Raw genomic sequence first — 13,997 nt, 5'->3', positions numbered from 1 at the left:
ACTAGTCACCATGTTTTTGACTTTTCTCCTTTTTGTATTGAACCATTTCTTATTAATGATATGAGTTAATTTTGCTTTTGTCAAAAAAAAAAAAAAAACATGTTTTTTTACTGTCTTGTTTGATCTCTCTCTTTTTTACATTTCCAAGTATAGTGTAAGTGGTGTTGGTATTTCAAGTGTGAGTTATAAGTCTTGTATTATATTGAAAAACAATATTGAACATCATACAAGTGAGATGACTCATATATCTAATGCCTTCAAGTTTTTCGTAAAAATTTGTTAAATTCTATTTGTATGATTGATTATAACTCAATGTGATGAGTATCGAGCTTCTCTGTAGATCCAATAGTGGGGTATATGTGATGGTTTGCCTAAGGGGAGTGACTACTTGTATGGAAAGTCTTTGTGATGATGGTGGTCAATCGGTGTGTCCCATTAATAGAGTAGCAATAATTGTACTAGTGCATGTGGATGAAAAGTTTCCGCTTAAGGGCGAGCAATTCCAATGATTAGATGGAATATCGCACTCGAGTGGAAGATTGATGATGTTTCAAATGTGAGATAGAGTTTCACAATGAGTTAAATATGAATGAAGTGTATCATCTTATCTCAGATATTTACAAATGTTCTTGATCTCAAAAGGAATATTTTAAGCATATAGGACAATTGCAAGAAATAAGGCTTTGTTCAAGGCAAGAAGTTGCAAGATTTATCACCCTGACAAAGGATTCATTCTTGCAATTAGCATGGCTTCTAATAGAATGTTTAAACATCTTGCAAAGTTTGCTACTCATAATGTTCATACTAATGTTGCTTGGTTTCAAACAACTAGTGAAGATTTGCCATATATGTGCCATTGTAGATGAGTAATGATATTTTGACATCCATTTGATGACAACTTTATTGACAACTTTGTTTTTCTCACTTCTTATTGGTCAAAAACAATGGAGAGAGAAAAAGGAAGAGAGAGGATAACAACATCATGTAAGTATGAGAGAGAAAGTTGTCCAAAAATTGTTAAAAATTGGTTGTCAAAATATCATTTCTCATTGTAGATATGGACATCTAGGTCTAAAAAGACCGAAAGTGTTGTTTGGTGATTTAAAGACCCGAAAGTGTTGGAAAATAAAGAAATGGTTAAGGAGTCTTCGACATCTGTCAAATGTAATCAAAGTATGTGCAGATTGCATCAAAGCAATGTAACATAAGGAGTCAATTCCTAAAAAAAGTCGGTGGAGAGCCAACAAAAAACTAGAGTTGATTCATGATGATATCCATAAGCATTTTATCAATTCAATTGCTTCAAAAAATATGACAATAATGAACATAGTGAGATCATTATTGTGTAGAAAGGGAATTCCCGAAAGAAAAAAAAGTAGCTTTGAAGGTATTAATTGGACATGTATGTTTTAAATAGATCTCCTAAATTAGTTGTCAAAAACAAAACTCCAAAAGAAATATCTGTAGCTGCAAACCATCAGTGTCGCACTTCAAGGTGTTTGGATGTACTTAGTCATGTTCACATACCATATGCCAAGAAATCTTGATAACAAAGGAGGAACTCCAATTGCAAGTGTATATGTAGATGATTTAATGTACATTGGAAATGATGTGAGTATGATGATTGAATTTAGAGATTCTATGAAGAGAGAATTTGCCATGATTGATTTGGGAAAGATGAGGTGTTTTCTTGAGGTTGAAGTTATTCAATGAGTTGAAGATGTCAATATTAGTCAAAGGAAGTAAGTATGCTGGGAAAATATTGCACTACAAGAAAATTGGAAAGGTTTAACATGTGAAATAGCAATCCAGTAAAAGTTCCCATGATTTTTGTATTTAAACTTGGTAAAGATGAGCAAGGTGAAAAAGTATATGGAACCAATTATTAGTGATTGGTTGGAAGTCTCATTTACACAAATATGATGTATGCAATAAGTTTCATCACCAGAGATATGAGCAATCCAATGCTCCTACAAGCCTCAAAGGCAATCTTACGCTTTCTTAGTTTATAGTTAATTCAATTCATATTACTTAACCTTTTCTATAGTAGTTAAGGAACCCACACAATTGAAAGACAGGGTTTGTTCTTCAATGTAACCAACTAAAGCAAAGGATATTATTATTAATTCGCATTAGTCTATCATTCAACTGAAATCATAGATGAGAATACAATAGTAAGCATGGAATCAATGATATAATACTAAATAATTAAAGGTTAAAATATGGTATTGGTCCCTGCAAAATAGGCCAGTTTTGGTTTTAGTCCCTGCAAATTTTTTTTATAGTTTTTGGTCCCTGCAAAAATAGGTCAGTTTTGGTTTTAGTCCCTGCAAAATTTTTTTATAGGTTTTGGTCCCTGCAAAAATTTTTGTTTTTGGAAATAGTCTCAGACCCCAGTTATGTGATGATTTGTCACTTTTATAAATTAAAAAATAATTATTGTATCTGTTTTATTATTATTTTTTAATTAAAAAATAATTATTGTTATATAAATTATAAAAAATAATATTCTTTTTATTAAGTAAGCACATATGCCACATATGCACAAAAGTGACAAATCATCACATAATTGGGGTCAGGGACTATTTCCAAAAAAAAAAATTTTGCAGGGACCAAAAACTATAAAAATAAAAAATTTGCAGGGACTAAAACCAAAACTGGCCTATTTTTACAGGGACCAAAAACTATAAAAAAAAAAATTTGCAGGGACTAAAACCAAAACTGGCCTATTTTTGCAGGGACCAAAAACTATAAAAAAAAATTGCAGGAACTAAAACCAAAACTGGCCTATTTTTGCAGGGACCAAAAACTATAAAAAAAAAAAATTTGCATGGACTAAAACCAAAACTAGCCTATTTTGCAGGGACCAATACCATATTTTAGCCATAATTAAAAGATTGTAGTACTAAAAAGAATTTAATTTTTTATGCATTGTTAGAGTAAAATTATTTGAGTAAATTACACTACCCTCCCTTCAAAGATGCTTGAATTACACTCCCCTCCCCTCTTATGTTAAAATATACACTTCCCTCCCTTGCAAAGTAAAATTGACACTCCCCTCCCTTATAAGATGCTTGAATTACAACCTCTTCCCTTAATAATTAAATATGTTCTACACTTTAATATTTTTATGATATATTTTAATTTTGAACCACCATTTAAGAAAAAATAATTCATTTCTTTATAAATGTCAATGATAATTAAATTTAAATATTTTGCTATTGATTTTATAATTTAGAGTATAAAATTAACTTTTAAATAACCCTATTTTATTGTCTTTAGTAATTTTTTACATATTTTAATTTTATTTTGGGTTGTTTCATATTTTATAATAGGGTTTAAAACTACGTGTTAATGAAATTGTGAATAAAAAATAGCGAAAAATATATATTCAATTTTTTATTATATTAAAATAGACCTGTAATACAATTTTTTCGAAGTGTGTTAGATTATTATTATTTTTGCTAGATTATTAGAAATAAAAAAAAATATTGAGGGAGTAAAGGGTAGATTTTAACATAAGAGGGAAGAGGAATGTAATTCAAGTTTCTCTTAGGGGAGGGGTGAAAAGTTTTCTAATATGTTTTGAATAAGAGGGGAAAGGATTGTATATTTTAACATAATAGGGGATGGGAGTGTAATTCAAACATCTTAGAGGGGAGGGGAGGGGAGTGTATTTAATGATGTATTGTTATACGTGATTTATCATATTTATTAATTGATGCGGCAACATATTATTAGATGCACGTATAAAATAACTTTATACAACAGAGCATAAAAATTAAACTCTACTAAAAAATACCCCCATAATAAACAAAATAAAAGAACATTAGAGTAAGTTCTTCGGTCTCAATCTTCTTAATTATAATGAATGGAACTTAACACTGAAGGGCATGTGCCATCTATTTTGGGATATGACTGTCTGTTTTGGAGTTATGATGTGGGCTCTTTGAAATGACAGAAATATGCTCATATTTTCTCATTGATCACGTATGGGAGAGACTCTTTGTAATTTGGTAAACATAGTTGGGTTCATTCTCCTTATGGACGCCTCAAGCTCAATGTCGGTGGATGGATCACATTTTGCCAACATGATGGAAGCTCAACTTGTGGTGCTTTGATTCGTGATAAACATGCTAAATTTGTGACTAATATTTATTTGTAAAATTACATTTCAAATACTCTTGCAACATTTGGTAATTAAATTTGATTCCAAAGTGGTAGTGGATATGATTCATTGTGATTATATTAATATCTTATTTGCAACCTATACTTACAAACATCCTTCATATTCTCCAAGAATGATGATGTGAACTTTCATTTACATCAAATTGGTTGAGATGCGAATAAATATGCAGACCTTCTTTTATTATTATTAGACACTCTTATAAGTAATAATTTTCTTTCTTTCAAAAAAAATATATATGGGTTATGTTATTCCTTTAAAAAAAAGTATATGAGTTATTCATAAAATAATTAAAAAATATTATGTGTATAGATAAAATGTATAAAAAGTTTTTGCTAAATAATTAAAAAATATTATGTGTATAGATAAAATGTATAAAAAGTTTTTGCTTTCATTGAGGTTTTTGCTAAATAATTAAAAAATATTATGTGTATAGATAAAATGTATAAAAAGTTTTTGCTTTCATTGAATGTGTATAGATAAAATGTATAAAAAGTTTTTGCTTTCATTGAGAGTTGAACTCAAGACCTCCCGCTTACTAAACGGGTGCTCTAACCAACTGAGCTATGAAAGCTTTTACTAATGGTGTTAATTTATAAACATTAATCTAGATATTTTATCAAGATATATGATCCAATATTTGATGTACTAGTATTTTATTTTTAAGAGGACAATAATCCAGTCAATTGCATTTTCTTTGTTTGTATGATATTTGTCAACAAAAAAAAAATTATAGAATAATCTAGTCAATTACTAGTATTTTCGTTTCCCTAACACTTTAATTTTTTTCAAAACAACTTCACTAACTAGTTAAGTTAGCTAACTGAAATATTTTGCTAAAGACCTGTCCCTGGTTTTGGATTAGCTCTCTACCTTAACTCTTCACTCTATAAATGTCCATGTGAAATTTTCATTCGATGAAATATCCTTACGAACGTCTTCATTCATATTTTCTTGATATTTTAAAATTACAATGACTATTTAATTAATATACTTTTCCAACTATACTCTTACTTGAAGAGAAAACTTTTTTTTAATAGCACACGAATCTTTTATTCATTCAAATAGGATAGGATATAAGAAAATGTGGTTTTAAATTCAATTAAGTATAATTAGTACTCTAACTACCAAAATAATCCCAATAAACCCATAATTACCAATACATTCTAAGGGGTTAGCATTCCGTTCATAAATAAACAAGGATATCTCAATTTTCTCCTCAAGAACCATTTCCAAGACAAGTGTTTTATGCATTCTACTGCCTCTTTCCACTTTTGCATGTTTTGTTCCAAAAATTACATCATTCCTAGCCTTTCAAAACTTAATATAATTACTGACATATTTGTGGACAAAATATATCTACTTTAACTTAAGTGCATTTACCGATTAGTTTGGTTTTTCTCCGGGCAAGTTTCCCTCGTACTTTCCTCGAGTTGTGCGTTAAGTATTCTTTGTACTTCTTTCCTTTCTAATAAAATTGGTTGTTCATAAAAAATACCGGTTAGTATTGTTGTATTAGTGTTGGTTGCCTATTATTTTAGCATTTGTTTTAATCACTTCTTTGTCTCAATTTCTTTCCTCTATCTATCACCCGGGTTATTTAATTCCATAGTGTTTTCATTGAGTTAGTGATTCACTTTGACATGTAACTATTCTAATCTAAATTAATTTTTTATAAAATAAAAAAACAGGTGAGAGGAATGTTTAATTATTAAACTAATGCCTATTTTACTCTTGGTAGATGTATAACACAACTGAAAACTGATAGAGAGGAGAAAAGAATAGAATTGTGATGTAGTCCTATGTTTGAACTGTGAGTAAGAAAGGAGAACATAGGGAGAGATATTAGGGTGCAGTTTTACCTAAAGAAGAGAGATTATAGAAAAGTGAAAAGTGAAAAAGGTGGTCATAATAAGTAAGACAAAAAGATGAAGCACCCAATTCAAAAAGAGATTATAATTAAAAAGCTTCCACATCCTTACTTCTACTGACACTGCCATTGGCTTCAAAGATTAACATGCATCTTGTTTTCAATTGTTTTTTAGCTTTCTTATTTTCCCTATGCTTTTATACCCTTATTAGTAGGGGTGTGCAAAAAATGTGGTTAACTGAATTGTATCCATAAACTGAACCAAACTGGACCAAAAAAAACTGCACCATTTAAATGGTTTATGAACTGAACCATAAATTCAAAAACAATTCAGTTCAATTTTAAAACCGGTTCGGAACCAGTTTAATATATTTGAACCATATTTTTTTAGTACACTTTCTTTTCTTCAAATTTTTATATTAATTTTTAATTAAATAATATAATATATAAAAATAATTTAAAATTTTAATAGGACCTTTTTTTCAAAAACTGCTTATTTAAAACAACTTATTTATGCAAAACAGCTTATTAGGATCTCTTTTTATAAAAATCCGCTTATTCGAAACAACTTATTTATGAAAAACAACTTATTAGGATCTCTTTTTCAAAAACAGCTTATTCAAAACAACTTATTTACGCAAAATAGCTTATTAGGATCACTTTTTTCAAAATAACTTATTCAAAACAGCTTATTTATGCAAAACAGCTTATTACGATCTCCTTTTTCAAAATAACTTATTAAAAACAGCTTATTTACACAAAACAGCTTATTACGATATCTTTTTTCAAAAAAACTTATTCAAAACAGCTTATTTACGTAAAACGGCTTATTAGGATCACTTTTTACAAAATAACTTATTCAAAACAGCTTATTTACACAAAACAGCTTATTACGATATCTTTTTTCAAAAAAACTTATTCAAAACAGCTTATTTACGTAAAACGGCTTATTAGGATCACTTTTTACAAATAACTTATTCAAAACAGCTTATTTACGCAAAATAGCTTATTAGGATCACTTTTTTCAAAATAACTTATTCAAAACAGCTTATATACACAAAACAGCTTGTTACGATATCTTTTTTCAAAAAAACTTATTCAAAACACCTTATTTACGTAAAACGGCTTATTAGGATCACTTTTTACAAAATATCTTATTCAAACCAGCTTATTTATGCAAAACAACTAATTACGATCTCTTTTTTCAATATAACTTACTCAAAACAACATATTTATACAAAACAGCTTATCAAGATCTCTTTTTTCAAAAAAAAAACTTATTCAAAACAGCTTATTTACACAAAACAGCTTATTAGGATCACTTTTTTCAAAATAACTTATTCAAAACAGAGATCCTAATAAGCTGTTTTACATAAATAAGCTGTTTTGAATAAGTTATTTTGGAAAAAGGGATACTAATAAATTGTTTTGCATAAATAAGCTGTTTTGAATAAGTTGTTTTGAAAAAAGAGATCCTAATAAGTCGTTTTGCATAAATAAGCTGTTTTGAATAAGTTATTTCGAAAAAGAAGATCCTAATAAGCTGTTTTGAATAAATAAGTTGTTTTGAATAAGTTATTTTGAAAAAAGAGATCTTGATAAGCTGTTTTGCATATATAAGCTGTTTTGAATAAGTTATTTTGAAAAAAGAGATCCTAATATGTCGTTTTGCATAAATAAGTTGTTTTGAAAAAAGAGATCCTAATAAGTCGTTTTGCATAAATAAGCTGTTTTGAATAAGTTATTTTGAAAAAAGGGATCCTAATAAGCTGTTTTGCATAAATAAGCTGTTTTGAATAATTTGTTTTGAAAAAAGAGATCCCAATAAGCTGTTTTGCATAAATAAGTTGTTTTGAAAAATTTGTTTTGAAAAAGGAGATCCTAATAAGCTGTTTTACGTAAATAAGCCTTTTTGAATAAGTTATTTTGAAAAAAGAGATCTTGATAAGCTGTTTTGCATAAATAAGCCCTTTTGAATAAGTTATTTTGAAAAAAGAGATACTAATATGCTGTTTTGCATAAATAAGTTGTTTTGAATAAGTTATTTTGAAAAAAGAGATACTAATAAGCTGTTTTGCATAAATAAGCTGTTTTGAATAAGTTGTTTTGAAAAAAGAGATCCTAATAAGTCGTTTTGCATAAATAAGCTGTTTTGAATAAGTTATTTTGAAAAAGGGATCCTAATAAGCTGTTTTGCATAAATAAGCTATTTTGAATAATTTGTTTTGAAAAAAGAGATCCTAATAAGCTGTTTTGCATAAATAAGTTGTTTTGAAAAATTTGTTTTGAAAAAGGAGATCCTAATAAGCTGTTTTACGTAAATAAGCTTTTTTGAATAAGTTATTTCGAAAAAGGAGATCCGAATAAGCTGTTTTACGTAAATAAGTTGTTTTGAAAAAGGATATCCTAATAAACAATGACTAAAATCCGGTTTGAAAACCAGTTCGAGAATAATCTGGTTCAAAAACTGGTTTAAAACTGTAAACCGGTTCGAAACTGGTTCGAAATAAATAAACCGGTTCAAAACTGTAAACCGGTTCTGAACCGGTTTTAAACCGAACTGGAACTGGTTTGAAAAATAAACCAGTTTTTTTTAAAGTGGTTTTAAAAACTGAATTGTATCCATTAATGTGGTTCAGTTCCAATGCAGTTTAGAACCATGAACACCCCTACTTATTAGGTACAAGATGCAAATGCCAATGTTAATAGGGTCTTCTAGCATTGACATCTATTTTGATGAATACTTTTTTCACGTTTTTTGGAGCATTCTCTATAGGCATTACTTGACTCCCATAAACGGCATGACAGAGTTGCCAGCATTTGTTTCAGCTCATAGAACATTTAAATTATCTCTAGAACAGCAATCACACCCTTCAAAATCAAATATACTTTTAAATTTTATTTATCTTAAAGTAAATACTAGTGAACAGAAGTTGCATAGCGTTGACACTAATTAATTTTATGGAATGAAACAGTTATTAGGCTTTTTTTTGGGGTGAAATTGCTAGGGTTTAAAGCCCATAATTTTAGGTCAGTTCATAGTTCTAGCTTTCTAGGTTTATAATATGGACATGTTATTAATTATTATTTTTTGTAAATCAAGTATTTCTACACAAAATGAGACTAATCCTTGTAGCTAATTGAGATTCTATTAAGAAGTTCAACTCTTCTAACATATGTTTTGCATACGCATCGGTCAAAGATCAAACCCACAATCAAATGTTAAAGGACTAAGTATCTATTATAATTCATTATATATGAACATATTTCTTTACACATTATGTTCCGTTCAGATGATCATATATACCAAAATATTAATTAAGATTAAGAGTGTGATTAAAAAACTAGGAAGAGAAAAAGAAAAAAGAAAACTAGGATAGAGGGGGAAAGGGATTAATTGCCAAAGGATGACACACATATATAAATAATGTAACATGTATTGTAGTTTGAACATCAAAATTATCACCAAAACTAAAAAGTTTGAACATCAAAACAAAATAAACAAAAAGTTCTAGAGTACTTGAGAAAACAAACATCAACAATAATAAAAAGGATCAACCAATATCTTTGATCATGGTTCTATCTAGCTAGTACATGATTTTTTAGGTCTATAATAATGTCTCAGAGCTTAAGAGACAAATCAATAGAACTAAGATCAGTAGTAGCAGTATCTCCACCATAAGCTGAAACAGTGAGAGATAAAGAAGAAGAAGCAGCTTCACCAATTGTGGGAAATTTCAGGTTCTTGGAAGAAGTGTCTCTTCCATCTTTTTCATGAAAAAAATCATACTCCATGAAAACTTTGTCCTTCCCTCCTGATGAAGAACTTCCCCTCCTATGCACAGCAACAACCTCCACACACTTTACAACACAAAAAAAAAAAAAAAAAAACACCATCAATTTTTTAATTCAGAAATAATGTATTACCCTAAACTTAGAAAAATTGAAAACACTTGGAAACTGTTACATTAAATTAAATTAAACATTGTATCTGGCATAAGCACAATGAAATAAATTTGTTAAAAAAAAAGCTAAATAAAATATTATATTAGATTAAATAATTAGATATGGAAACTGTTACATTAAATTAAACTAAACATTGCATGTAACCAAAAAAAAAATAAACATTGCATTTCTAGCATAAGCACAGTGAAATAAAGTTGTAAAAAAATAATAAAAAAACTTATATAAGCTAGTAAATTAAATAAAATAACTAGATATGCATGAATTATACCTCATCAAGATTGTGATGAGTTGGATAAGCAGAAAGAACAGAAGGTTGAGGTTGAGGTTGAGGCACATATCCTCCAAGAAAATCATGAACATGATGATGATTAGGCCATGCCTCCAAAGGGTTTCTAGCTCCTCTCATTACATTACTCTCCTCATTCAAACGTGTTTTCTGAAAGAAAGAAAACAACTCACATTACTGTACAAAATATTCATCAAATTAACTTTTTTTTTATTTTATTTTATTTTTTTATTTTTTAAGAATCGTCAAATTAACACTAATATCAACAAAAGGTAGACTTGTCAAAAAAAAAAATCCACAAAAGGTAGAGGAACATTAAATAATTTCAAAAAGTCAAATTATTCATCAAATTAACTTCTTCTTTTTTTAAGAATAGTCAAATTAACATTAATACCAACAAAAGGTATAAGAACATTAAATAAATTCAAAAAGTCAAATTATTCATCAAAAAAACATGAATAACAAAATGTATAGCAACATTAAATAACCAAGAAAAAATCAAATTATTCATCAAAAAAACATAAATAACAAAAAGTAGAGGAACATTAAATAACAAATACATAAAATCAAAATTTCAGCATTCATTAGAAAAACAGAAAATAACAAAACATAGAAGAACATGAATGAATAACATTTTTAATTACAAGATTAATAAGCTAACTTCATCATAAAATTTGATGTTCATCAACAAAAATAAATTTCTCAAAAAAAAAAAAACAAAAAGTTAAATTAATAATCTCCATCATCTAATCATATCAATGTCATGAAATAAACTTAAACAAATTTTTTAAAAAAAAAAGTTAAAGTAAAGCAGATTTATTAAATAAAATATATTATACCTTGAGGCAAAGATCAAAAGGCTGAGAGTGATGAAGATTTGGCATTGAAGAGAGCTCTTTAGAAGGCTCAAAAGGGTTTCTACTACAAAGTAGTGAACCAGATCCATATCCATAGTTACCACCACCAACAACGACCCTGTTGTTATTCTGATTCTGATTGTTAGGAACAATCCATCCAGCACCAACGTTTGAGCAAGCTCCAACAAAAGGAACATAACCAGAACCAACCAAAACAGTGTTATTGTTATTGTTGTTGGTGTTTTCATTCATCATCATTTGCTGTTGATGATGTTGAGGAAACTGAAATGGCCCAGTTGGTGAAAATGCACCATACTTCAAAAGCTGTTGTTGTTGTTGATGAGGATGATCAAGGTGAAGTAATGTACCAGCTTCAGCTTTTCTCACCAATGCCTCTATCCTCTGCTTCTCTAACTGTTCAACTCCTACACCTCTTAGTGGTTTTTTTGGTGCTTTACCATTTTTTCTCCCTTTGTTTTTTGCTTGGTTTTCAGAGGCAGAGGCCATGTTTTCAAGTGAAAAGAGAGAAAGAGAAAAGTGTTATGTGGTAAAAGTGTTTTGTGTGTTTATATAGGAAAAAGTGTGTGTGTGAGGGTTTTATTTTATGAAAGAAAAGGAAAATCAGAATGTGTTTGTGAGAATTGGTGAAAGGACATTTTGGTATACGTGTGTAATGCTTTTGGGGGGTCTTATTGTTTTGGGGACCCTGTCTTTTTTTTCTTTCCTTTCTGTCTTTTGCTACTTCTAACATAAACCTCTTCTTTGTCTTTTTTATAAAAAATTTTTGGTTTTTTTTTATAATTTTATTTATCACATGTGGACACACTCTCTTCACTTGCTTATCCTTAATTTTAAGATTTGTAATATTTGCATTTTTATTTTATTTTGTAGGACTATTTTATTCGTAGTATCGACACATTTAATTGAAAGTGTTGGTATCTAAAATGTGTTAGTGTCAGACACTCACATATACATGATACTGACACATATGAATATATTGAATTATATAATTTTTTTTAATTATTATTGGTAATGAGATGCTAGTGTTCATGTGTGTCTGATGTCCCTGTCTTTATTCGTGTTTATAGCAACTTTGAATTTGATTTATCATAGTTAAAACCTTTAGGTCATTCAATTTTGAATTGAAAGAGGTTACATACTTACATGTAAAATGCATCATTCTTAATAGGAGGGAGGGTACCTAAAATTTAAAAGCCATTGCATTTTTTCAATAATTAAAAAAGTTTTAAAAAAAATGGTCATAGAGAATGAGATGCAAAGTAAAAAAAAAAATGGTAAAGAAAACATTGTTATGTGAGGTGGTACTTATGTGCCACGTGGCATGATGTGAGACTTGTGGGCTAATGTAAGAGCAGTGGTCGGAAGGTTAGGGCATTATAGAACCTCTCCTTGGCTAGGTAGCCTTTGCAAGATGATAGACTGTCAATTTTAACCAAATTAGCAACATATCATTGTTCTTTAAAATCTTCAATTTGAAAAAAAATAGTACTATATTTTTTAACCTTTAGATGATGATAATACAATACGGATACTAAGTATATGCATGCCACTGTGTGTTTTAGGATCACAATTATTGCACAAAATGTATGTTTCAATAGTCATGATCATATGATCAAGTAGGTGTATGAATTTTGGGCACATGACTATCAGTGATAAGGGGTGAGAATATTGTGAAGTCTCCAATTGGTCTAAGTTGTGAGTAAATGGGTTTGAAAACGGTTTTTCTACAATCATATGGAGTGAGATTTGGAATAATAAGAATCTTCCCTATGGAATAGACTTGTAATGATGGCTATCTCTTCTACCCTCATATTTGGTAATCGAAGAAAAAGCTGAACCCATGTGGTGCCTTCTAATTTGGAAACTTTTCTTTCCCACTACCTTTTTCAATTTCCACTGTAAAATAGTAAAATCAATACTATGATCTTCTATTGTTTTTTTTTCTTGTTTCTACTTTTTTTTTAGTTGTTAATTTGCTTTTATATGGATGGAAATCCACTCTCCCTAGGTGATTTTCACTGTATTTACTCTATTTAAGAAAATTAAACGGATACTAAATTTCGTTATTACTTTTTAATTAATTAATCGATTATAATAGTAGTAATAATCCAATACAAGGTAAGTTTATAAAAAAAATATGGGAAATGTTAACTTGTGCCCTTGGGGCACAAGTTTAGAAACTAAACATAGAAATTTTTTCTTGGAAATTGTGAATTCAATACATTAAAAGTTTGAAATTTTATCTTTTCAATACAAAAGTTACTTTTTATTTCCATTTTTAGTTTCTTAACTTGTACCCTTAGGGCACAAGTTAACATGACCCAAAAAATATATATATCCAATACAAGGTAAGGTCCATTTATTTAATATTTTTGGTAAAATTGATTTGGAAGGAGTTGTTATTTCTATAAAAAAAAATTAGCTACAAAGGAAACTAATTTTATAAGTTTTTTTTTTTTGTTACAAGGGGAAAATTTTATAAGTTTTTTAACGAGGAAAATAATTTATAAGTTAAAATAACCTTTTGTCAAAAAAAAAAAAAAGTTAAAATAACCTATGTTTTTTCCTCAAAAAACACCGTTACAGCTGTTGGGTGTTAATCAAACGGGGTATTATTAATCTATTATACAGGATGCCTAATTACTCCTACCATATAAATTAAAGTCATCACAACTTTATAGCCATTAATTGATATATGCTTACACTAAAAAATATTTTTTCCTTATGGTTATTTTCAGATTAGTTTTTTTTTTTTTTGAAGGAATTTTCAGATTAGTTTTGTTCTTCCTCCTTTCATTTATTTAGTAAAAA

General features: G+C 28.7%; 1 protein-coding gene and 1 non-coding gene across 2 annotated transcripts; both read right to left on the bottom strand.

Moving 5' to 3' along the window:
• Positions 1 to 4,686: 4,686 nt before the first annotated feature.
• On the bottom strand, positions 4,687 to 4,760 carry TRNAT-AGU (transfer RNA threonine (anticodon AGU)). Its single transcript has one exon. It is a non-coding gene; the product is annotated as a tRNA-Thr (tRNA).
• A 4,739-nt stretch (positions 4,761 to 9,499) lies between these two features.
• On the bottom strand, positions 9,500 to 12,144 carry LOC146949880 (uncharacterized). The gene is made up of 3 exons (XM_085745900.1): positions 11,148 to 12,144; positions 10,291 to 10,458; positions 9,500 to 9,917 (listed from the first exon to the last, which is right to left on the bottom strand). Exons 1-3 carry the CDS (start codon positions 11,670 to 11,672, stop codon positions 9,678 to 9,680), a joined length of 933 nt encoding a protein of 310 aa, XP_085602026.1. The 5' UTR covers positions 11,673 to 12,144; the 3' UTR covers positions 9,500 to 9,677.
• Between the last annotated feature and the right edge of the window lie 1,853 nt (positions 12,145 to 13,997).

The sequence above is a fragment of the Medicago sativa genome, chromosome 2 (assembly GCF_051527215.1).
Source record: "Medicago sativa cultivar Bolivia chromosome 2, Bolivia_mono, whole genome shotgun sequence".
In the NCBI taxonomy this organism is placed as follows: Eukaryota; Viridiplantae; Streptophyta; class Magnoliopsida; order Fabales; family Fabaceae; genus Medicago; species Medicago sativa.
The sequence above is the reverse complement of the archived record's forward strand: the minus strand, read 5'-3'. Positions and strand labels throughout refer to the sequence as shown.